The sequence below is a fragment of the Sphaerodactylus townsendi genome, linkage group LG10, assembly GCF_021028975.2.
Source record: "Sphaerodactylus townsendi isolate TG3544 linkage group LG10, MPM_Stown_v2.3, whole genome shotgun sequence".
NCBI classification, from domain to species: domain Eukaryota; kingdom Metazoa; phylum Chordata; class Lepidosauria; order Squamata; family Sphaerodactylidae; genus Sphaerodactylus; species Sphaerodactylus townsendi.
This window is the reverse complement of record NC_059434.1, coordinates 32,233,457-32,260,393: the sequence shown is the minus strand read 5'-3', so window position 1 is coordinate 32,260,393 and position 26,937 is coordinate 32,233,457. Positions and strand designations below refer to the sequence as shown.

The 26,937-nt window shown below is 40.1% G+C and overlaps 1 protein-coding gene across 1 annotated transcript in view; it reads left to right on the top strand.

Annotated features, from left to right (window-relative positions):
• Positions 1-26,937, top strand: part of LOC125439615 (teneurin-3-like) — a 294,691-nt gene that overhangs the window by 159,878 nt on the left and 107,876 nt on the right. The window contains exon 5 of the mRNA XM_048508731.1: positions 24,621-24,713. Coding sequence (XP_048364688.1) covers positions 24,621-24,713 — 93 coding nt within the window. The remainder of the gene's footprint in view (positions 1-24,620; positions 24,714-26,937) is intronic.

Genomic DNA, 26,937 nt, shown 5'->3' with positions numbered 1-26,937 from the left:
GGGGAAGACAAAAAAGAAATTCTGCTATGGGCCAGGCAAGAGAGCGCATCTTTTGGCCATAGGTCCTCAGTTTGAACAGCTAAACTGGGCATGGAACAGTGCGCTGCTGAGAAATCAATGTAAGAGAAACCTTTTGTTATTTTTTATTCACAATAAAGTCTTTGAGAACCCTTAGTTTGGAGTGTCTGAAATGAAAAGAACCCAAATTTGAGAGCAGGATTCAGCCTACTCCAGTCCTGATCTCGTGACAGCATGGCAGCCCGTCAATGCATTCCAGCCAGGAGGAAGAACTCTAGGTGATTATGACCGCCGGTCTAGTTTCATTTTCCTTGCTGATGTTGCCGCGCATGCACGTACTGTTCTGTTTTTCCAATGTTCTGATTGGTTACAGGCAGCAAGGCAGGAAAAATAAACTGGTCCCTCTCCCAGTGTTTGCATGGAAGTGGATGTTTGCATGGAAGTGGAGTGTTTTTTTAAAAGAACCACCAATTTTATCGTTTTTTGAAAGGCGCGGGATAAGGGAAATCTCGCTGGGCAGGACCGAGTTAGTCCCAGAAGCCATGCAGATGTCATGGCCAAACCGGGATGTTGCCCCTCCTTATCCCAGGATATGTTTGCCATGGATATATTGGACAACACTTTTGTTGCCAAGGCTAGTGTTAAGGAGGTATAGTGCTCTTTGTCACAAGACTAATTTGAAAGCTAATATTAATGTATTTAGTTGTGAATCAGAGGAAAATGATTTTACTGATTACTTGTATCTGGTTATCTCCGCAAATAGGACCCAAAGATGTTATGATATGCATAAAGAAAATACAAGAGAAAAAAATAAAAAAAATGTCCTCTTAAATAACTTCTCTGTATTTTTATAGATGTGATGTTTCACTGTTGCACAAGCAATACTAGAGCAAGACTTCACACAAATGTCAGTACTCAACTGGGAAGTCACTTGTACTAAATGCTTTTCATTTTTCCCCATTTTTAATGTCTCTGATTAAATCTGTTGGATTTAGATTAAATCTGAGACATTAAAAATGGGAAAAATGAAAAGCATTCAGATAGAAAAGCGGCCTTTTTTGTTTATGACTTTTTATAATTTAGTACAAGTGACCTCCCAGTTGAGTACTGGCATTTGTGTAAAGTCTTGCTCTAGTGATTGTGCAACAGTTGGTAGAACAGCTCAAAGTTGTTATTCTGTTCCAGTAATGGTTCAAAAGATCAGACACAAAGAATGTCAAGCAAAATGTAAATAAGATATTACTATAAAAATACAAGAAAGCAGGTATTCTAAGGGCCAGTCCATATGTTGCTGGAGAAATATAGGTGCTCTTTTGTGTGGCTAGATTGCATACCATCTGGTAACTTCTGTTAAGATGAACTACATCGATAAGGTGAATAGCATGGTTTGTTCCCAGGTCAGCACCTAAGAACACATGGGCTCCTTTTCTCAACAGTTGTGAAAGCAAAGCCCAAACATGTCGCTTTAAGAAATTATTCAGTTTTGTTTATTTGTATTAGCATTTCTATGCATAAATGTAAGATGAGGTTTCAGTATGAATGCCACCTTTCTAGAAGATTGTCTGGTAATAGTTCTTCAAATGATGTCAAGAAGGTATGAGGTGAATCATTACTTGTGTCAGAGCATAAAGTTGCAGCTAAATGGACCCTTTATTGCTGCTGGTTTGTGTATGTTATACTGATTCACTAAATAATGTGTAATGCAGTGGTGATATAGAATTTTTAAACTGTGCAAATAACTTAAAGCATGTTCTGGATCTTTAAAATAGCTAAAGTACCAAATCTCAAGCCCTAAAATGACTGTATAATGGTCTCCAAGATGATAGGTTGTTGGTCAATAATAATATGAATCTACCTGCTCACTCTGGTCATCTGCTTTAGTTGCCCCATCATCTGCAGCTAGACAAGTGGCAACAGGAAGAGATTTGTCTGTCTCCCTCTATCAGTCTCATCTGCTTACAGATAAAGACTTTTGTTTTGTTTGACATACCCTCAATAATGATTGTTGGCCTCCTCCCTAGTTCTGATATTGCTTACTTAGTGTTTTAATTACATTATTTTATAATGTTAATATTTTTAATTGTTCAAATGTTTTAATGTTTTATGAATTCTGCCTTGTGTTTTATTATGTACATTTTTCACTTAATTGCCAATATCTGTGCATAAAAAGGAAAGAAAATGATGAAGGGTCTGGATAAGGAAATGGATACAGAGTATTAAAATCCATATGTTTGAATTGTGTATGTGTTTACTTGTAAATCCCAATGTCTACATCTGAATTTTCATGGAAATTCTATGAAAATCATTTCTGCTTTATTTGGGGGTGGGAGGTGGGATCAGTGTACAAGCTGCAGTCCGAAGAACAATTTCCTGGGAGTAGACCAATTGAATAACTAGGTACTTTCTTCTAAGCAGACATGTTTAGGATTTCTTTCATATAGAGATCACTTTCTGCCTTATTTCCCCTCTGATTTTAAAATGCTAGTGCATTACATTTGGGAAACAATTTAAGACAGGCAGAGTTAGATTAAAAGTAGCAACTAGCCATTTAGTGAATATATATATTCATTTTAGTTTGTCATTTATGCATTCCAGATTGCTCTGAATATATATTTTTGGAATTTCCTTCCACAATATATTCTGGTACTTTCTGTGATACAGGCATTGTACATTTTAAATGCTATGTTTGATACAGCAACTTAGAGGAGTCAAATTCTTTGTTCACTGATTATGTTCATTTTGATATTTATAAAGTACAGTCTCCCATGAGAAATGTGCAAGAAGAGACACTAATGAGAAACATCTATTCAAACTGTAGTATGCATAGAAATTTCCCCATCATAATATAAAATGTTAGAATTAGGAGCTGGTTGATGGGATCAAAAGGAAATACAGACTCCTGTAACTGTAAGAGTTGTGGGAAAGTTTTAATTGTGGCAACAGCAGTTTGTCACACAGTGTAAGAAAAACTGCATCACCACAAATTTCGATTCTGGCTAACTGTTAAGATCCCTGATAACTGTTCATGTGGTCACTTGTCTTAGCACTGTTGAATTGAATAGCCCTATTGCAAGAGAAGTCTTATGTTACTGCCAAGTAGTGGTCTACAGCCAAACTTTTGGCTAATTAGTTGCGATCAATACTTGGAAATCTTCCTTCCCATCCTCTTTTGAACATCTCTGGATTCCCTTGCCTACAGTCTTCATAAAATCTTTTGCATGCCCATTTTACCAGTGTGTCTGGGTTGCTTTCCTTTGCCATTATTTTCTTAATGGCCGTTCATTTACTGCCCATGTGCTTCTTTCAATCCATACATTTTCTTCAGTTTCTGTTTTTCAGTTCCTTCCAAGCCTATGCAAACTTTCTCCTACCCCCAAAGCCTGCCTGAACCATAGACAAAATTGTGACTTCTCCACCATCTGTGCTTGGTCCTACTATGGTAAATCCAAGATTTTGCTTTCTGGACTATGTGAACAAAAGTACCTTTGCATATGTCTTAACTGCTGATGTCCTCAGTTTATTCTTTTGTCCACTCCCTTTACGCACCTATTGTTTTGAGTCAAGCTTAGGGCAGGTGATATATCTTTCCCATAAATTGTAGTCCTGACATTCTTCCCCTTTGTTTAAAAATCATGTATTGGACTCTACTATCTTTGTTTGTGAGTAGAATATGAGCTCAGATTATTCAGTCTGTTCTCCTTATATATTTATCCTAACCTTATCCCTAACCCATTTCTTGTGAAAAGTATTTCTAGGTCTTACCCCCAACAGAAAACATATTTCTTTGTCATTCCACCCCCTATCTACACAAAATATTAGTGTCAGAATCTCTGTTAAATGATAGGACTGATTGACCCAAGGGAAACGGTTGGTCTTTTCTCTGTGAAAAAAATTCTTTTCCTTTTCTTCATCTATCCTATTTTCCTTTCTCTTACAAAATAGGCTTGCAAGGAAAGACATGATGGACTGGTAGGATCTTAGTCTTGTGTCTTAGCTGTGACTATTTCACCTTGAGTGACTCTGCTAAGAATTTAGAATCTCTCCATTCCGTATTATTCTCAGATATGTTCTCATACACAAATATGTTATGGTGCAAGTCCAAGAGGGAGATAGATATATAGTACAGGTCATTAATGGTACACTGATAATAGGATGATATCATCTTCCATACAGAGGCAAGGTTTATAAGTATTGGACACTGAATAATTAATTGAATATTGATAGTAACTGCATTAATTGCACACTGATATTAGGATCAAACCATAACTATTCCACACTGATAGTAGGATCAAATCACCTTCCATAAAAAGGCAAGGTTTGTAAGATCTAAAAGTAAACTTGAGAAATCCACTTCCTAGTGAGTCCTTATATACACTACATATGCTTATTTTGTTCAAAAATTCATTAACACTTTATTTTTAATCACTTTGCAAGAGCTCTTAGAAATGCAGTTGCGGGAAGTAAAATAGATTTTTCATAAAGGCCTTTGTTTTAGACTCTAGTTATGCTGAATTGTCCAAGAGTATTCTTCAATCATAAGCAATGGATTCCCAGTCTATCACTTGGTAGTTTGCTAATGGGACATTGATCAAATCTACAAATCCTAAACTCAGGAGAAGTGATAGAAATATTAGCCTTCAGAAACACTACATGCCCGAAAGATAAATTGTCCAGGATGTCATTTTGCAAGTTGGAGGTCACAATTCATTCATCTTGTTACTTTGTCGTATCCTTTTAGTAGCTTCAATTGCAGGATTAAATATTGAATGGTGGCAGATCATTCAATATATGGCTCTCCTATGTTGGCATTAGAAGGCTTTTCATGCTCAGAGTGGAACTCTGCGCACATAGGTTGCCAAAGGTAATCGTGCTGATGATCTATTTTGTAAGATTAATCCCACAACAATATTACCAGGCAATTCTTAACACATTGATTTATCCGCGATACAGCATTTCTAAAACGAATGAATGCACCAAGCTTTTTAGAAATGGGATTGTGAGTGGAACCTTTTCTAAAATGCACCATCAAAAATCAATCAATTTGAGATGCCTATAGGGAATGTTTCACTATTTTAGGTAAAGTGCTCAGAATTCCACCAATAGTTAGGCACAGCAAAAGATCGAACAGGCCAGCCTCAATAGTTGTACTCTAGATTAACTTGTACCATGTTTGGTTTCTCCTGCCAAAACCTTACTAGAGTTTTATCTGGAGTCAGATATATTTATTATTCTTTTTGTTTTAATTCTTTCTATAATTCTGCTGTGACCTAAGTTTTCTTTATTGGATAATATGATTTTTTAAAAATTCCTAATGGTTTAATTGCCAATGGTGTGTGTGGGTACTGAGGAAATGTATTTTAACCTCTGTTAGGACCCCGTGTGTGAATAACCATAAGCCAGAACATATAAGTAAAAGAACTGCACATTCTGTGAAACATCTTATGAAACAACATCTAAGCTAAACTGAACTAATTAATCTTAAGTGCTATGCTAAAGAAACCAAAACTATAAGTCTCTATGCCAAGCTCTCTTGAGGATAATAATGTAAATAGATTTCTTTTGTCTCTTGTCTTGTTTGACTCTGCCATTCATCTCCAAGTTTAAATGTCCACTCTACCATCTCCTCTGTGTTAAATCTGTGTTAAAATCTGTGTTCATTTAAGTTTATATCTGCCTCAGCATATTTATTTTAGTGTGCCTAGTATAGGGAGTGTCTGAGAAGGAAAGGCAGAAAAATAAAAGCATATGGGCATCCCTTCACCTTCTGGTGTGTGATAACAGGACTGAAGGAAAGTGACTACGCTACCATATTTTTGACCCACCTCAGGAAAAAAATAAAAGTTAATTGTTTCCCTTCCTTGGTGTTATAGAAGGTGAGTGGGTATCCAAGTATTATCAGTGCATGGGAGGGGAGGAGAAAGGCAGCCTTAAAAAGGTGAAAGATAGGACAAAAAGGAAGGATGGGGTGCAGGAAAAGGTGAAGTGTGGAAGCTGAAGACGAGGGAAGGGAGCAATGACATGTGAGACAGAGAATCTCTTTGCCAGAGAGGGAAATAGAATAAAGGAGGTTTATGGGTGGGAACGAAGGAAAGGTAGCGGCTTCAGGCACGGCCAAGGGGAGAGTATAGGTTATTTACAAGTAAAGTAGTCATAATTCTGCTAAGTTTTATCTTCGGTGGATGGCTGTCATCAGTTTTTTGCATGAATTCTTCAAAGCTTTCTTTATAGAAGTCACTGTGATATCTTTAATATTCTGTTTCGACTTTATACAGATCATTCACTTTTTCCTTTATATTCTGTTTGGATCATTATGTGTGGCTATATTCTAGACACTGAATGAAGACTTAATTGTACAATTGGTCTTCCATTTTGCTAGTTACAAATACAATCTGAAGTTTTGTCAGCTCTGGCTCTTTGTATGCATCTTATGATTCGTTTTGCTAGTTACAAATACAATCTGAAGTTTTGTCAGCACTGGCTCTTTGTCTGCATTTTATGATTCACCTAAATTAACACATCTATGAAGTATGTGCTTTCTCACATTTACAATCAGATACCAGTTGTAGTACCATTATAAGACCTGTTGTGTGGGAGAGAAGAATGAATAACATTAATTAGAAAGTGCTTTCAATACATTTTCAGCACTTGCTCAAATCCATTTTGAACAGTAGAAATCTTCTATAAAGTTTAATGTATAATACCTGCTGACAATTTTTATAGTTATTACTAGCAGGCCCGGCCACGCGTTGCTGTGACAATTGACCTTCTCATCACAGTTCGCAACCCACACAGATGTCCATTCAGGTCCAATGATCCCCAGCATAGCCTTTTGGGGTGGTCAAATGGAATCCTTCTTTCCCTTTTCAATGCACATCATTATATGGTGCTGCCTTTTTTTTAGTATAAGGTGACCCTTTCCATTCCACAGCGGAACTGCCCAGAGTGTGAATCCCGCTGTCCATGAGGCTGGTTGACATGCACAGTCCTGGTTTGGGTAAGGCAGAACTGGGGCAAGGAGGCTATCCCAATGAGGCAGCAGAGGCAGGGTGGTGAGGCACTCAGATCAAGGCCAGCTTCTTGGGTTCTTAAAGGGCCACGTGCAAAAGAAGTGGAGCCGGTAGTGTTGGCTCGCCCCCACCCCGCGGATTTTCTTAGAAGAAAAAGGCAAACTCCAGCTCGCTTTTAGTAAAAGAGAGCTGTGGTGAATATGGGTGAGGAAGTGGGTAAGTGGTGGTTGGATGTGAGGGAGGGCAGAGTGAGGTGTGTGAGGATGAGCTGGATGTGTATTGTGTGGTAGTAGTGGGTGAGGCACCAAGAGTGAAAGTTACCTGTGGGGGGGTGTGAAGAGTTCAGGAACATTCTGAAAGTGTCAGTTGGAGGATGTGGCTCAGAACACAGGAAGGGCAGTTAGGAGTGAGGGTTTAACTGAAGGGAAGCCCAGTTCGTTTTTTTTCCTGAGGTTTTTTTTTTTGTTAATTCGTTAGAGCAACTTGTAAGCTTGCCTGTTATATGTAATAAACTACAAAAAAGAAGAAGTTTCTATGAGTGTATTGAATCAATAAGCATAATTCAAAGTAGAAGGGACTATTAGGTCTTCCCTTGACATGGAATTGTAGCGGAGGGATTTTAGAAGCCATACACTCAGTGAGCATTTTAATTGTGGCAAACAAAGAGTGTAAAATTTGCTCTAGTACAAAACCCTGAATTTCTCAGTTGAATGTGCAGGATGGAGACCCGAACCAGTGGTGAAACCTCCCGATCTAAAAAAAGGTGGGCCAAGTGCAGATTCACACTGGAAGAGGCAAGAATATGCACACCATTTTTCTCAGCTGAGCCAGAATCAAGCAGGAGAGTGAGTAGCTCTCAAGAGTTTGGGAGCCACAGGACAGCTGTTGAATATGTAAGGAGTTGAGAGACATGGATAGAGAATGACCAATAAGAAAAGGTCTAGTAGTACACCCCAGAGGGACTACCCAGAGTTAATGCACAACCAAACCGGGATAGTATAAGGTGGGAAGTGATTCCCTCAGTACACCAACCAACTTTGAGGGATGGATGAGGAATACTGCAAGCGTTTATACACGCACAAAGAAACCACCATGAACTTACTGATGCAGGATAGACAGAAATTAGGCTGCAGCTTGGCAGAAGACAGTTCCCCAGGTATCAACCCAGCAGAGTGGCAGAGTCAGTGGAAAGTTTTAGCTTTGTTTGAAGCTGCCTTGTGAGAAAATAGAAGTTCCCAGAAGAGGCAAGTGAGAGCGTTATGGCCCTTCGTTGCTGGAAATTTAGCTCAGTTATTAGGTGAACTTACACTTGAGGGAAGAAGCCACCTATGAGAATTTTAAAAGGCAGGCCTTAGCCAGATTTGGGAAAATCGAGATCCAGTTGAGAGAAGAACTGAGGGAGCTTTCCCTAAGAGGAAGGAGGAGCTATGTTGCCTTTTTTATGGCTCGATTGAAAACTTATAGTTACAACAATGGTATAGAGCTGCAAAGGTTCAGTCCATAGAAGACTTTTGCAACTTGATAGCAAGAGAGCAATTTTTTCACACACTCCCAGGAGAAATCTCAGCTCTTGTTCAAGCTAAAGAGAACTTAAATTTATCTGACTCTTAATAAGCTGCTTTATGACATTGAATGGCCATACATAAAAGCAAGGAAAGAAAACCAGCGACCGCTTTGTATCAGAGAGAAGAGAGAATTGTTTTAAAACCAACCCGAGAAATATTGGAGCTTCACGAATTAAAGATGGAGAAAAAAAGAAAGTTTAGCTTCAGAGAGAAGGAGGACTGCTTTCCAAGGCCCAGTGAAAAACGGACTGGGAATCCTATACACACCAAGGAATATAAATCTCTACTTTTGTGTGGAGAGAAAGGGTCACTTCAAATCACAAGTATTACAAGAAATAAGAGAGAAACAAGAGTGCAACATGTTGGAAATAATGTCCGGGTTTTGGTGCAAAATGAGGATTGGGAGGAGAGTAATGATTCACCAGGTAGTTCTGCTTGTTCCAGTGAAGGGAAAGAGCGGTCACGATGGGTGATAGAAGAACTCTGCTAAGTCCTGGAGAAACTCTGCTAAGCTTGACAACTAAGAGATATGCTGGTGATGAGGAACTTGTTAAATCCACTGAACAAGAAACCAGAGAGGTGAGAATGGGAGAGTTACAGCTGGACTGATGTAAATAGTGTGATATCTGAGGAACAGAGAGACAGTGGGTTGGAAGATCTCAGTGGCTAAGTGAAAGTGTTACTTGAGGGGAAGTTGTGGGTGGAAGGTTCTGTTGACACAGGGGCAGATATAAGTTCTATCAACAGAAAGTTGTTAAAGCAAATAAGTCATCCAGTTGGTGGTGGGAAGGATGCAGGTTACCCCATATGAAGGACCCCTATGTACTTAGGATTTGAGTACTTGATTCATATCCAGACTCCCAGAATTGAAAAGGACATATATGCCATTGTACAATGATGTTTCTTGATATGCCTTTTTATAATTGGAGCAGATGTGTTGTAATTCAATCTAGACAAAATGAACTTATAGTAGTTACTAGTGGGTCAAAGGCTACCAAACAGAAAGAGCACTGAGAAAAGAGAGAAACAGAAGGCTCAAAGGGGGAATTAGAAGATGTACATGAAAAGTTTCCAAGCCTTCAAGGATTCCTAAGGCTGAAGAAAAAAAACTTTAAGTCAAATATAGGTAAAGCAAAAGAAAGAAAAGTGGGATTGGAAGTGGAGTTGACAGCAAAAAGCTGGAGTTAACTAAGTCACAATTGAGGGAAAGAAAGATGGAGTCATGGCTAAGCACTCCTAGTCCAATTTCATGGAAGTTAAAACTTTCCATTTTGAGGGATAAAGAAAATGTATGTCATGAAAGGTCTGGAGCAGTTTAAAACTGAACAAAGATCATGTACTCACTCTTAAAAAAGAGTTATGTGAAAAGGCAGAGGTTGCTTCTGGAGAAGTTATCTAAAGAAAATCCTAGAGATTTATATGGCAATCTGGCTTATTGTATCGGGCCAAAAATGGAGGCAGAGACTTTTCTGAGGAAGGGAAAAGTAACCTTACAGTTAGTAATTCCAAGAAAGTACAGGGAAGAAATTTTAGAACTGGCTCATAGTGTCCCATTGGCTGGACACCTAGGAATAAGAAGGACTATGGAAAGAAGAATTCAAAGGCAGTTTTTTGTGGCCAGGGTTGACTAAAAGCAGTTAAGGATTTTTGCAAGACATGTGATGTATGTCAGCAGGTTGGTACGCTACCTGATAGAACTAGAGTGTGAGCTACTGACCCTACCCAGTAATTGATAGAACCCTTTGCAAGGGTCCACGTTTGGACATTTAGTTCCTTTACCTAAAAAAGTAGTTCCGGGAAAACAGTATATTGTAGTTATATAGTTGACCATGCAAACCAGATTTCCTTATTGCAGCTCTTTTTGTGTGAGAAACACTACATCTGGGTGTCCAGTAGCTAAGGCCTTAATGGAATTTGTGTCCACATATGGTGTGATGAAAGTACTAATGACTGATCAAGCCCCTAATTTGATGTCACAGGTGATGAAAATTTTTTTCTGTGAGTTGGCTTGAGGTTCAAAGCATGCCCCTGTAGTGCAGCATAACCCTCAGTCAAATGGTTTGAGTGGAGAGGGCCATTCAGAACTAATACGGACAGTTGTTGAAGTCTTATGTACTAAAGCATTCAAATTACATGGGATCAAGCGGGTACCATATTTGACGCTTGCTCCTCGCATTGATTCCAGTCCAAGAAAGCCTAGGATTTAGTCCAACCAGTTATTGTTTGGTAGAGATATCAAGAGGTCCCTTTGGGCTTAGCTTCTAGAGCAAATTGGGAAGGCTTTACTGACAACTCTTGGTCCCAAGGATGGCAAATGCATATTTCTGTGGAGCCGTACAAAGAACTCTGCAGGAAGCAATGGGACAGCTGCAGCAGAGAGAATTTGAAGCAGGCTCTAGCAAAAGCAAAAAGACCTTACTTTGATGTTAAGGCTAGACCACTTGCAGCTTTGCAGTGGGTAATAAAGTGCTTTTATTATTACTGTCAGTGGATAAGCCTGTTAAGTTGGATGTGGCTTTGAAGGGACCTTATGTGATAATAATACAGGTTTTACCCAATGACAATTATGTAATTCAAGAAGATGATGGGCAGAAGAACTGTATTGCATGCTAATAGGTTGAAACCATTATTGTGAGAGATCTGTAGCCAGCTTTTCCAGTACAAGTTGACACTCAAACGCAGATGAGTTTCGTGGAATGTGGAATTTTGAGGAGTGCTCTGATGTGTGAGTAAGAGTTCGAATTTCAGATGGTTTATCAGAAGAAGGCAATGTAAACAAGTTAGACCCATTTGTTAAAAGGACTTTGAATTGTTGTTTACTGAACAGCCCGGTTTGACTCATACCTGATTTCCTTACACTCACATTGACACACTGGAAGTGTAGCGACCTATTAAAACCACACCATACCCCTATTAACAATAATGCATTATGAAAGAAGTTGTGGAGAGAGTGGAGGTTAAACAAATGTTGAAGTGGGATATTATTGGAGCCTAGTAACAGTGCATGGGGAGCACCCATAGTACTAGTGAAGAAAAAAGCAAGTGTGTCTGAGGGTGACCCCTCCTGAATTCAGACTGTGTGTAGACTTTAGAAAAAGGTTAATCTAATGACAACTCTTTGATCCTTATCCCACACCCGTTCCGCTTAGGAGGAATTGGTGGAAAGATTTCATTAGTGCTAAGTTTATAAGCACCTTGGACTGTTTCAAAGGGGTATTGGCAAATTCCACTTTCAACTAAAATAGAAGCCTCTGAGAAAACAACAGCCTTGTATGCGAGACTTAGGCATTTTCTCAATTTAAAGAGGAGAATGCTCTTTGGGTTAAACAAACGGAGACTTCCAAAACCTTCCAGAGGTTGATTGATAAGGTTCTTACTGGGTTAGATTCATGCCTTTGGTTATCAGGATGATATATAGCCATCATGTCTGATTCCTGGGAGACCCATTTGAAAAAACATATACTGAGAATGGTTTTGCAGAAGGTTCAAGGAAAGCTGGGTTAACTTCTTGAGACCTGGATAAGTGTCAATTTGGATGGAAGGAGGTGATATACCTTGGTCACTGTATTTGCAGCAGTCCAAATTAAGCCCTCTTACGGAAACTAAGGTTGCCAGTTATTAAGAATTGGCCTATTCCAAACTACCACAAAAAGGATATTCAGTCCTTTTTTAGGATTAGTTAAGGTTTTTTATAGAAAGTTCATACCTCAACTAAAGTGAACTAGCTACACCATTATCAGATTCTTATGTAAAAAAAAGCGAAAGCTCCATTTTAAAGAAGTTGTTTGGAGCGATTTAGATGTCAAAACTGCTTTGACGGGTAAAAAGGGCTGTTGTAAATGCTCCAGTGGATTAGTTAACACTGATTTTAACAAACCATTTTGAAGTGTGTATATCACTGATGCTTAAGACGAGGCTTTAGGTGCTACATTAGCAGTTCCAGAAAGGCGAAGACCAATTGATGCATCCAATAGTTTTTCCCTTAGTAGAAAGCTGTTACCTCAGAGAATGTACGCATACCTCAGCGATCGAGAAGGAATGCCTGCATACATTTTGTAGACAATCAAAAAAAATTACATCCTTACCTAATAGGGTCTAAGTTTCTATTGTAAAGATCTGACCATAATCCTTTTGGCCTTTTGAGCAAGATGAAAAAAACAGCAATGTAGAGTTTTGAGATGGTCCCTTGGCCCTACAAGATTATGGAATTTGAGATTCACATGTAAAGGGTAATTGGGACAATGTGTTGCATAAGCTGATGCACTAAATTAAGTCAGGGTAATGGTTAATTATATATAATTGCCTGTATGATATGATTGGATCTAGCTGAAATTTTGAGACATTTAGCCCCTAAATTTCAGCTGAAAAGGGGCATGTGAAGAGTTCAGGAACATTCTGAAAGTGTCAGTTGGAGGATGTGGTCTTTCTGTAGAACACAGGGAAGGGCAGTTAGAATTGAGGGGTTTAACTGAAGGGAAGCCTCCAGTTACGTTTTTTTTCCTGAGGTTTTTTTTTTTGTTAATTCGTTAGAGCAACTTGTAAGCTTGCCTGTTATATGTAATAAACTACAAAAAAGAAGAAGTTTCTATGAGTGTATTGAATCAATAAGCAATTCAAGTAGAAGGGGACTGTGGAGTCTTCCTTGACAGGGGGGGAACCCCACCTGACATCTCGCACAGCAAAGTGTGTATGTGTTTCACTTCCACTCGTATTACCTCACAGTATGACCTATTTACTGTTTTAACTGCTCATCTCTGCCAACCTGCATGAACATTCTAAGCCCTCATACCAAGCCCTCAGGCCACAGACAGACAGTCTGAATGAACATTCTAAGGGTGACAGTTAAATAGAGCCAGCTTCATGGCCAGGGGCGCTAGGAAAAAGACGTTTTACCTGGCTCAGGTATGGACTTTCGGCGATTTGAAGGTCCAATTACCTGCCCGCAACAGGGAGGGACGACCTGTGAAAATTTGGGGGCGATCCATCCAGCAGCTTCTGAGGGAGACCATCAGGGACAAACACACTGTTAGATTTTTATATATATATAGATAGATTGTGTCTTAATTTAATGAAAGCCTAAATGTAAATTTCGTTGTGCGTGCACAATGACAATAAATGCTTATGCATAGTTGAAATGTCTAGGGTTTTTATTTGTTTGTGGAGGGGAAGGCAAATCACACTTGCAGCTCTAATTAATACCATGTATTTTTCACCCTTTCCACAATATTAACTGTGTATAATATACATGTTTATATAAATGTAGCTTGCCCTAGAAATCCCACCACATCCAGTCAAGGCTAGTTCAAATGTGTGAAGAGGCAATATAATTTCCATGACCATTATATTTCATCTCCCCAGTGAAAGTCAACCTCTGAACTGGAATACTGGCTTTCATTGAGACTTTAACAGCATGTCTTGAGTTTTGACTGGTTGACTCGTATAATGAGAACTAATGAAGTGTAGTGCTAGAAGAGTGAGTTACACATTCAGCTTGAGAGGAGGGGGTGTCGTTCATTAGTAGAACACCTGCTTGGCATACAGAATCTCCCTGGCACCTACACTTAAAAGGATAGGTCGTAGGTGATATGAAATATCTCTGCCTGAGACTCTGTAGAGCTGCTGCCAACTAGAGCTGATGTTTATGAACATGATATATCAGTGGTCTGTCTCAGAAAGAGGCAGTGTCATGTGCATAAGGTCTCCATTCCTCTGAAAAAATATTGTTCTGCTTAAAAGGGTATTTGGGTAGTTGGTATGTGTGTTTACCTTTTCAGCGCATTAAAACACTAGATAAATGTAAAGTATGAATAAAAATAACAATATATGTAAAACTAACCAATGTTCAAACTTTCATATTAATTACTATGTTTTGAGCTTAGTGACTGATAATTTCTGCACCGTATGGTCTTTTACCTTTATCTTGTTATTAGTGAGTCTTAAAGGTGAAGAAGACCACATGTCTTGTTCCATCCATAAAATACACATTTCATGTTTCTGTAGTTCGCCTCTGGCTAATGCAGAAAGGGTTTAATTCTTCATCCTCAGCTTCAGTATTTGAAACTAGACTTACTGCTCTGTTGGTATTAGAGATAATGTGTGTGCTTTTAAGGAACAGGGAAACCAGTTTTTAATAGAAAAACCAAGTAGAGGTTGGAAGGTTAAATCCTTCTCTGTTCCTTACCCAACTCTGAAGCAATTTTTAGAAAATAAATAAGTTGAGGTTCCATGAGCCTCTAACTTGCATGCTATGGACAGATCAAGAAAGATGATCTTTGTCTTGTTTAGTTGAGATTTACATGACTGGAGGACCAAATTTCAGGTTTCTTAGTGGCATAGGCAATGAAACTTGTGGCATTAAAGCAGGTTGCCCCAGCCCAGTGGGGTTTAAAGAAGCACAGAAACCCTTTGGGTGGTCTTCTAAATGCTACTTTTTCCCTTTTAATTCTGCACGTTTTTTCCTTCATTTGTTTCTAGAAATGCTTTCTTTTCATTTTCCTTTGTTATTTTTCCTAGCACTTTTACTGCAATTTCCCCCCCATCTGTTTCCAAGCGTGCTCCCCTTGAGTGTGTGATCATGTTGAAACAGTCTTTATTTCTCTGCCCCACCAAACACCTTGCCTTATCCGTGCCCTTGTGTAGTCACCCAAACTCCCCTTCACCCATTTTCTCCTCCCCTTCATAATCTGCTTTTGAAAGTAATTTTTAAACAATTAACTTTGTCATATCACATGAGCAATGAAACATTAGGGCAAAAACACAAGTCAGATCCATTGTATGAACTTTGTCAATTTCATTTTAAATTAGAGATGAAATATTATGGTGAAGATACACTGGCCCATTTAGCACAACACAAAATGTTTTGAGGCTGAAATATAAAATGTTTCCTATTGAAATTCCACACAGTTTTTCCCTCAAAATATTTGGGAAAGGTTTTATTCTCCTTAAAAAAATTATTTTGAAAATGAAAACTAGGGTTTTCTTTGTCCCTAAGATGTTTTCAAAACGTTCTCTGCTTACTATGCAGAAAGCAGAAAACATTTTATTTTTCCCACTCAACTTACCAGCTCCCACTTTTATTTTCTTCACAGCTCACTCCATTTTGTGCTGCTGCAGGGATTGGTTTCCCATGGAGGTTCCCTCTGCCTTCAGCTCATCTCCCTCAAATTTCACTGTGCAAAGAACTTGAATAAAGTTAGTTTGGACTGGCGATCCCAAACATATTGTTTTTCCTTTTCTGTTTTTGTTTTCAATGAGATATCTTCAAAGCTTTGACGACTTGAAATAGGCACATTTTGCAGATTCTTATATTGAGTCTGTGTAGCTTCAAAGATGTCTCATTAGAAAAAAGAAAAACAACATGTACACAGGATTGCCAGTCCAAACTAACTTTATTAGTTTATTTCAGGGGTAGGGAACCTGCGGCTCTCCAGATGTTCAGGAACTACAATTCCCATCAGCCTCTGTCAGCATGGCTAATTGGCCACGCTGGTAGGGGCTGATGGGAATTGTAGTTCCTGAACATCTGGACAGCCGCAGGTTCCCTACCCCTGGTTTATTTAGTACTGTGTTCAGTTCTGGTCGCCACATCTCAAAAAGGACATCAAAGAGATAGAAAAAGTGCAGAGAAGGGTAACGAGGATGATTGAAGGACTGGAGCACCTTCCTTATGAGGAGAGGCTGCAGCGTTGGGGACTCTTTATAGTTTGGAGAGGAGACGTCTGAGGGGGGATATGATTGAAGTGTATAAAATTATGCATGGGGTAGAAAATGTTGACAGAGAGAAATTTTTCTCTCTTTCTCACAATACTAGAACCAGGGGGCATTCATTGAAAATGCTGGGGGGAAGAATTAGGACTAATAAAAGAAAACACTTCTTCACACAACGTTTGATTGGTGTTTGGAATATGCTGCCACAGGAGGTGGTGATGGCCACTAACCTGGATAGCTTTAAAAAGGGCTTGGACAGATTTATGGAGGAGAAGTCGATTTATGGCTACCAATCTTGATCCTCCTTGATCTCAGATTGCAAATGCCTTAGCAGACCAGGTGCTCAGGAGGAGCAGCAGCAGAAGGCCATTGCTTTCATATCCTGCACGTGAACTCCCAAAGGCACCTGGTGGGCCACTGCGAGTAGCAGAGTGCTGAACTAGATGGACTCTGGTCTGATCCAGCAGGCTAGTTCTTATGTTCTTATTCATGTACTTTATACAGTGAAATCCCAGGCAGATGAGCTGCAAGCAGAGGAAACCTCCATGGGAAACATTCATCAAATGGCCAGTGGCATAGGGAATCTCTGCAGCAGCACAACATGACAGGCGCAACAAAATGAAACTCACAGACTCTGTCAGACAGCAGGCAGGGAAAAAACCTATTTTTGTCCTGAAATGCTTTATTTTCCTGAGCTGTGCAGGAGAAAAATGCAAAACCTGTTCTTTTTAAAATGTCTGCAAGCCGTTGTAGATGTTTTGTGTGGAATGGGCCAGTGTGTCCACCATTACGAGCAAGTGAAATTGACAAGGAAAGTTGCTTTTGCAGGAGGAAATTGATAAGGGACTGCTGCAGTAGTGATCGTATATTATTGCAGCTCTAATTTGGCTGAAAAGTGTGGTTCTGTGTGTGTGGCGGCGGCGAAGCTACATGTTCTGTTCCTTCAGGTAATGGTGCCACCTCCATGAGTTGTTTGGCAGTCATTTTGGGTTGGTAGTTCTCAATAATTCTCAATAGTAGAAATGTAAGCTGAGAAAGTTTTGCATTGATGCTTCAAAATGTAACTGCAACAACACTAAAGTACCTCTGTCGCAGATGACATGCCACCACCATTCTTATACATAACTAGTGGGGCCCAGCCAAGCGTTGCTGTGGCTTATTGTGGTGAAATGGGAAAGGAACAGTAGCAGCAAATCAGTTGCAGAGGCCAGCAGTACGTGCGGTTTCATGTACAAACCACGCGCAGCCCTGATACTGTGTGGGATGTCCATTGATGATGTGTCCCCATGCATTATGCTTTGGCTGGGAATGGAAAGGCACCCCTTCCACACCTCTAGGCTGGCTGGTCATTACCCTTTACCTGGGAGTAAGTTTGGTTGGTGGCAATGGGTGTTGCTTCTGAGGAAACCCTCTGAGGGGCGTGACACAGCCATTCAAAGTATGTCACGGTTGCTGTACCAACCTTACTCATGAGTAATGTGTGCCTGGTTTTCTTAACTATAACCGCAGTATTCAGGGAATCTAGGGTGCCTGGCCCCTCCCTCCTGTCCCTTGCATGTCACCCCTTATTCTCTTCCCTCCCTCACTTCTCTTCCCTTGCATGCCACCCCTCCCCCTCCCTCCCTTCCCTTTCCCTCCGCTAGGGTGGATGGGTCATATCAAGATGCTGGGCCCTCTCCCTCCCCTCCCTTGTATGTCACCCCTCACTCTCTCCCCTCCCCACTTCTCTTCTCTTGCATCCCTCCCCCTCCGTCCCTTCCCTCTCCCTCCCTCTCTTCCCTTGCATGCCTCCCCCTCCCTCCCTTCCCTTCCCTTTTCCTCCGCTAGGGTGGGTGGGTCATATCAAGATGCTGGGCCCCCTGCCTCCCCTCCCTTGCATGTCACCCCTCACTCTCTCCCCTCCCCACTTCTCTTCTCTTGCATCCCTCCCACTCCGTCCCTTCCCTCTCCCTCCCTCTCTTCCCTTGCATGCCACCCTCCCTCCCCTCCCTCCCCTCTCCCTCTTGTGTATGTGTGTGTATGTGTTTCACTTCCACTCGAGTGACTGCCTATGTACTGTTTTCACTGCTCATATCTGGCCATCTGAGTGAACATTCTAAGCAGCACGAACATTCTAAGGGTGACAGTTACAGACAGGCAGCTGCATGTCCTTCACCATGGAGTGCCAGGAAAAAGGTGTTTTACCTGGGCCAGGTGTGAAATTTCAGGTATGTGAACATCTAAAAACACTCTCACCTGGCTGACTATAGTGGCTGGGAATTTTCAGAGGAATTGGCCCAGCAGTTACTGAGTTATACTATCATCAACAAAAACACTGTTAGCTTTTTATATATATAGACTAGCGGTACCCAGCCACGCGTTGCTTTGGGTTATTGTGGTGAAATGGGTAAGGAACAGATGCTGATGCTTCCCTCTCCCTCCACTAGGGTATGTGGGTCATATCCAGATGCTGGGCCCCCTCCCTCCCCTCCCTTGCATGCCACCCCTCACTCTCTCCCCTCCCTCATTTCTCTTCCCTTGCATGCCACACCTCCCCCTCCCTCCCTTCCCTCTCCCGCGTGTGTATGTATGTGTATGTGTTTCACTTCCACTCGAGTTATTGCCTATGTACTGTTTTCACTGCTCATATCTGGCCATCTGAGTGAACATTCTAAGGGTAACAGTTACACACAGGCAGCTGCATGTCCTTCACCATAGAGCCCCATGAAAAAGGCATTTTACCTGGGCCATGTGTGAAATTTCAGGTATGTGAACATCTAAAAACACTCTCACCTGGCTGACTATAGTGGCTGGGAATTTTCAGAGGAATTGGCCCAGCAGTTACGGAGTTATACTATCAGTAACAAATACACTGTTAGCTTTTTATATATATAAATTGCCTTATGGATGGAATGACCGACAATGAGCCCCCCAGCCAATGGGTGTGCAGGACTCATGATATTCCATCCCATCCCATCCCCACCCCCCTTACCCCAACCCAGGAGCTTCCCCCACCCCTAACAATATGGGCTGCTCTTCTAGAGGGAAGGAGGAGCGGGGTTGCCCACTCCCCTCCCTCCCTCCTTCCCTCTCTTTCTTGAGCCCATTTTATTTTAATTTAAAATAGGCTTTCATACTAGTCAAGAATAAAGCATTTTCAGCATAAGCATGTACATGCAATTGAAGAGACAAGGGGGAAAACCCAAAACAGTGAGGTGGGAAAGGAGGTGTGTGATTTCACAGAAAACATTTCCAAGACCCAAGGTTTGACCACTGGGAAAATTTGTGTTAAGCTGTGCATGCAGAAAAGGCCATTTTCTCATGTTGGGATTATGATTCCACATGTGCAAAACAAAATACTAACAGAAGATCACTGTTTAGAATAATATGGCATATTAAACACCTGCCATTCTCTGAAATTTCCATTGATACCATATTAGTGACACATAAGAATCAAATTCCAAATAAAAAAATATGAAAATTCAACTGTGTGTTCACTGAGATAAAGGTGCTGGGAAGGTTAATTAACAGAGATGCAATGTTGCCATATTGAACATTAACTCAGTTTAAACAGTACTTTGTGTGTGTTAATTAGGTTTGCTATGCTTTCATATAGGAGAAAATTGTTTTGGTGAAGATTCTTACTGATCTTAATTGAGTACTTTAACATTGTCTATTTTTAAAAGTTGTGAGGCATTTTCCTCTACCCCACATATACTTGCCTTTTCAGTTTTCCTAACTTTATCACTAGCTGTGCTCTTGAAATTCTCATTTTATTTCTCCACATTTCTTACCCAAGAATGGATTGAACACACATGCATATATAGTGGCATTAATTTTCATAGAACTTGATTAGATTGAGGATGTTACTTACAAATGTTCATGCAGCAAGAAATTTGTTGCTCTAAACATGACACATTGTTTTTGCACCCACATGCATTTCTAAGATCTTTCCTGGGAAATGTAGTTCCCTCCAGAACAGGAAGACCTGTTCTCCAGCCTGCTCGTTTTTCTAAAGGGAGTGAGAGTGGGAGTGGGGGGGGGCGCCGCCACGGGGGGGGGCAAAGAAGCCAGAGTGTGCACTGGGCACACTCTGGCCCAGCTACGCCTCTGATTGAACCTCCCCCAGTCCTGATTATCGTGACATGGTGGCAGCGGTGGTTTCAAATGTGTGTGAAGCAATAAAGAAACCTGTTGCTGCTGGGTTCTCTTCTGTGCTAATTGGATAGGTAAACTTAATCCTACACATCAAACCCTAGAGGATACTACACTGACCGTACTTCTTTATCCAAGTAAAAGCTGCTTAGCGTTGTCAAACCTTTCCTCATTTTTTTATTAATAGAACAAAACATTCAAAATGAAACTGAAATCAACAAAGGCATTAAGATTCAAACTAATCCCGTAATCATAGCTTGTAGAATAACAACACATTGCATCTGTCAGCCTAATATTAGAAAAAAAGCTTTCTGTACTTCTTTCGTTGAAAAGATGATTCATCCAGATTGTATGTGTACATATATATACACACACATACACATAGGTGGAGAAAACAGAGCACAAGGAATATTACCAAAATATTGGTTATACAGCTGTAAAAATAAAGCATGGCTACTGAAATATTGAAAACTAAATATGAACATCTGGTGGAGAAAAAAGTAAGGAAAATTGAAGTTTGGATCCACTGAAATGTTTTTGCACAGGGCGTTGCCTATACCAGGGGTCTGCAACCTGCAGCTCTCCAGATGTTCATGGACTACAATTCCCATCAGCCCCTGCCACCACCCCTGAACAATTGGCCATGCTGGTGGGGGCTGATGGGAATTGTAGTCCATGAACTTCTGGACAGCCGCAGGTTGCAGACCCCTGGCCTATACCAAAGTAGTCAGTCTATTGTACCAATTTAATTACAAAGTCAGGTTATGGTTTCTCCTCAAAATCACATTAGTTTGATGAAGTAAGAAACAAGTTATTGACCTCTGTCCTGCTTCTATGATGATATTTACCAGATGTTGAAGTTTAAGTTTGTTAAAGACTGCTATTCTTAAAGCAAATATTTGCCAGTTAGAAACTACTACCAATGTATAGATAAAAACTTTTAAAAATTTACACTGGTCCTTGTAATATATATATGTGATTATGCTAGCCATTATTTCAGTCATAGAAATGCAGTTTGTTTCTCCCAGTTTTCATTCATTCTCCTGTAGATACTAATCTATCACTAATAATGACCTTAGCTTTGATTGGAGCAAGAAGCATTTTGAATTTAGGAGGCAAAAAACATGCAGACACACAAGGAATTTTTTAAAAAATGTATTGAATATGCTGATTTACTGTGTCCAGGATCCTAATACACAGAAACGGTAAAGAGAGTACCATGAGACTACAGCCTCATTCGGAATTCTTTATATCCCATTGATGAACTTGCCAGGTTCTCTGTATTGGCATGATGTTAAGATACTTACCAGATCACCAACATTTAGTTCTGATCTTAAAGAGACAACAAGTAGATAATCAGAACAGAAAGTTAAAAACTTAGCACCACAGTTCAGAAACAGATGTGAAGCCAATATGTTCTGCAGTTCTGATTTCACTGCATTGAAATAAACATGTGCATGGTATAAAAATTCCCAAGATATGCTACATTGAACATTCCAAAGTGAAGGATGATCACAGTTGCAGTGACTGGAAATTTGATAAAAGACTCCCCCAAATACCTTTGTGCTTCTTCTGTACAGAGACTTTGCTTTTCATTGGATTGTAGTTTTCTGAGCTGTTAGGAAGAGTGGCATATTTGTGCCATCATGTGTTGCATCAGCATTCAGCATCAGCTTCAGATGGGAGGCAACAGAGGCTGGTCCATTCGGGTAAATGGAGCAGTGTCCCCCTCTCAACAAGGGCTGTCCCCAGTCCTCTTCTGTCTTCTTCACTGTCCTATCCTTTACTGTCCTCAGGGGCATCAGGCTATAGATAGTGCTGTCTGCTAATGCAGGAGTCCAACTTGCAGCAAACTTGAGCCCCACAAGTGCTCAATAGGGTGGAGGGGGAAGCCAAAAATCACCATCATGTCAACAATGTGGTGTAACTAGATGTGATGTCATACTGTTGACACAACACTCCAGGATTCACTAGTGAATATTAGACTGTCATTGTGATGACACACATCATTTCTGGGTTCACCTAGTAAATGACATTACATTACCAACATGACAGCTTAGCCTAGGTCCCCACCCCCCAGTCTCTTACCAGGTGCCCATCTGCAAGCAGATTCTCTCTGCAGAGGCAGGCCCCCTCCCCCCTTGGAACTGCTACATTAGTTCATTGGGCAGGAGGCTGTCCTTAAGCTTACTTTGAGTCCCTGATTGGTCAATGAATCTATAAGGCTCCATTAATGAGGGTTGTCATTCTTAGAGGAGGTAGAGGAAGAAAAAAATCAGGGAGAAAGTTGGTGTAGCTACCAAAGCCCCAATGAACTGTTACCCTGTGTATTTAAAGCCTGCATTTTCCTTACTACTCAGAACTATTCAATAGAATTAATCTAGGACTTGGCCTATATACTAGAAGCTAGGAATCTAGGTCTGTTGTTGTTTTAACAGATACTCATATCACTCAGGACATTTGGTTCTGCCCCTCCAACAAGGAGGAACAACCATTTCATCTTGGTAAAAGGGAAAATCTAGGAGTGCAGGATTCACAGGTATGGGCTTCACATTGACATTTTTCTGCAGCTGCAAAATATCAGTGTGGTGGGAAGGAATCAGCCTTTTCTTGTGTTTGAGAATGTGATCTAAGGTAACTCCTTGCTTGAAAGTAAATCCTATTGAATGTAGAAGGGCTTGCTTTTAGTTAAAAGTGCACAGGAACAGACCATTAGTTTGTTACACATGCTCTCAATCATTTAGATACCACCACTTCTGCAAAAAAAAAAAAAGTATTCTGAAAAGGAAAGGTACGAGGGCTCCTGAAAGTTTCTTTTTTTGAAACTGGCATCACTTCATTTGCTTTGAGCTGTTAGGAAATGCCTTTGGCATGCACAGGTGGCAAAAAAAAAAATCTTGCTTTGTGTTACTTTACACCATGGAAAATAAGTTCTTGAACCAAGGATTTGGAGAGATCTGGACCAAACTGAGATTTGCAGTGCTCATATCCTGCACTTGCAGTACTCATATCCTCTTATCCAGTACCTCGTAAACCTAATTCTTTTGGTTTGTGTGTTCAATAGTGGTGTTTTAGGAAAGAAGGGACACTTGACAGGATTTTTTTCTTGCATTGGGTATTCCTAGTGTTATTGCAAAGGAGAGGTTTTATTATTTTGGCCCTGGCATAGAGATTGATTAAGTCTTAACGAGCTTTAATGCAGTACTTGCATTTTTGGGGGTGGTTTTATAAGGGTCTATCATTGCAAGGGATGGATATGGAGGAAAAGAACAGGTTTTTGTTGTCTCTGTCTAATGTTGACTGTCCTCCCCTATGTCCCACCAGCCCTTCATGGTGACACCTACCACTGATAGAAGCTACGCTGTCAACTGTTTCTCCTAGTAATTCATTCTCTGCATTTATTGCTCAGTCCAGCATTACTTGCAACAAACCTATGAACATGTATTAATCAACTGATCAGACTTTCAATTTGTAAATTTCCTAAGTGTATACAAGATCTTGATGTGGGAAAGTTTTGGAAACTGCTGTCAAGTTGCAGCTGACTTACAGCGACCTCATAGCAAGAGATGTGCAGAGCTGTTTTGCAGTTGCCTGTATCTGCAGTAGCAATCGTCAGCTTCCTCAGTGGTTTTCCATTCAAGTACTAACCAGGGCCAGCCATGTTCAGCTATCAAAACCTGACAAGATTAGGTTCACGTAGGCTATCCTGCTCAGGGCATATAAGGACCTACCAAGAAATATTTTACGAGGTAAAAAATTAATACTTACTCTTTTGCTGAAATATGATAGTTCTTGAACAGAGCTATAGAAGACTAGGGATAGTTTTCCCCTATATTACCCATAAAATATTTTGTTGTGCATCTGCTTTAGACCATTTCTTACTTCTGTGGTTATGGTTTGCCTCAGGCATCTTGCATGGTAAGAAATCTTTTTTATTGGTTAGTGTTAAGGGCACTAGCAATGTGCTGTGTATGCAATGTAACACATTCCTTTTGCTTTTGTTTCTTAATGGGATTTTATATGGGGTTTATGGAATAAATGAGACCTGTGGCATCATAGATAGTGTTTGTTTCTTTTTGCCAGGAGGCATTGAATAAAAAGTGGCATTTAACACTTTTTAAATGCCTTCAGTTTCCAAGAAGGTTTAGTCCCTCTAAATGCAACTTTGATGTTATGATTTTCTCAACAGGGACTTCTACCCAGCCCACCATATGTTGGAATACTGCATATGATGATGAGGCTCTGATCCTGATTGGAGATCCTGAATGCCACCAAAATACAAGTAAATAAAAGTAAAGATAATGCTATAATACAAATCAATAACAATTAACTCCTACTTCACGTTTTCCAGAACTTAGTGAGCTCTGATTAATTGTGGCAAAAATGCTGTCTGTAGACAGATCACTGAATACTGCACTTACACAACAGTTATACCTCTAGCTAGGAACTTGTAACAAAGTGATATACATATAGTCCTATGCAGAGTTATTCTAGTTAAGCACATTAAAATTAACTGATTAAGATTTGAGTATCTCTACTTTCAACTGCTCTGTTAGTGGCATGATTTGGTTTGGTGAGGCCCAATTTGTTGGGTCATATTAGACAATACAAAATTACACTTGGACTACCTAATCAACAACCTTGAGTTTTAGCAACATTGAAAGGACAAAAGTTGATAACATAATTTTGATTTCTAAGTCATGCCAAAAATTAGAATTTACTATTGAAAAAAAATCTTTATTTTATATTTCTGTGGTGGGAAGAATACGTCCATTAAATTAATTTTATATTGTTAATATACAGAACAGATGATCTCTTCTCAAATATTAACCATCTTTATGAACATGAATTTTTGATCAACTAAGAGCCCAATCCAGACTGAGAGGACTAACCTCTGGAGCCGGTATAGCTTTGTGTTGGCATGGGTGCCCACCTTGCTGGCACAACAGGCAAATGAGCTGACAAAGGGTGCAGATATATGGAAAGCATTCTGGGGGTATTCCCAGGAGTGGATCTTACCTTAGTCGGCTTCTATCTTGGGTTTGGGGCTTGGAGTACAGTGCCCTGGCCCTCAGACTTACACAAAAGTTTTGGGTGGTGAAAGTCCATTGAGCCCAATGGAGGGCACTCTGGCAGCAGGATTTTTCCCCCTCTCCCTCCCCGTGCCTCTAGAAATCCCTCTGAATGCTACTGCAGTGGCACTGTCCCCACCCACCTGGGTTTCTGGATTGGGCTGTAAGTTATTCAGATAAAATATATGAACAAAGTATATGCCATCACTATTTTTGTATGATACATAGCTGTAAATCTAGATTAGATCTTCCTTCCTAAATGAATGTGAGCTAGACTTTAAAATAATAAACAATGCATAATTTGGAGTAGTGAACTTACTTTTTTTGTTTGTTTGAGCAGGGTGATTCCTCCTCAAGTTAGGGTTCCCCATGTATGCACAAAGCGAGCTACATAATTCACAAGAATGGAAGCACAAAGCAGAGTCAAGAAACATTACTGCTGTACTTATTATTCGTTAGTTCTCAACAAAACTTCTACATTTTATAATAAAAATGCAGACTCCCATGAAATATATGATGAAGGATTCAGAATGCAGGTTTGAAATAACGAAGTTTTTGACACTACAGTAAAGATAATGAAGTTTGGATATAAGTAGTTTCCAATTAAACTGCTGCCAGAATAGCTCAAAGCAGATATATAATTCCACGTATGAAATCTAAAAATATGTTAGGTTGTAGAAATGTATCTGCAGGTTATTAGTAAAATGTCTTTAAAGTGTAGGCGGAAAAAACAGCACTTATTTTTGTGGCCTTTTTTAATAGCTGTGTTCAATGAGATCTTTCTGACCTCCAACTACTCTGCCAAGAGCTATGCGTCTGGCACATGGTGAAATGGTCTCCATAGACTTCCCCAAAAGGGCTGCATTGTTATTTCCAAAAGTTGATCTGTTAATTTCAGGCTGTGCTCTCAGTCGCTTTGATCAAACAGAATCTAACAATGCACAAAAACAGATGTTTGCTACATTCTCCTACTGCCAGAAGTCCCTCCTGACTTTAGGGAAGCTGATGGATGGAAGTTGATGGATCAGTGAATGAAAGTTGATGGAACAGCCATGTGGATCAGTGTAGAAGCAGGGAAGAGGAAGAAATCTTCTTAATCAGTAGAGCTCCCTCCCCCCCCCCCATCCTATTTGCCTATGTGGAGGTCCTTGTAGGTTCCATGACCCCAGGAATTAGATTTCCCAGAGAATGTGGCAAAACATTTTCATCCATCAGCACCTTCTATAAATAAATTGCTGAATCCAGTCCAGTATTATACTTCTAACATTATTAGCTGTTGCTGGAAGTTAGTGCAGACTAACTCAGATATGGTGTAGTCACTTGTTAAGAGGATAGATTCCTTGCCTAAAAATTCCTCCACCTGGAAAAACTTTCATTATTAGCATAGATGTTGCAAATTTTATAGCCAGATTGATGAATTATCAATTGGAAGTT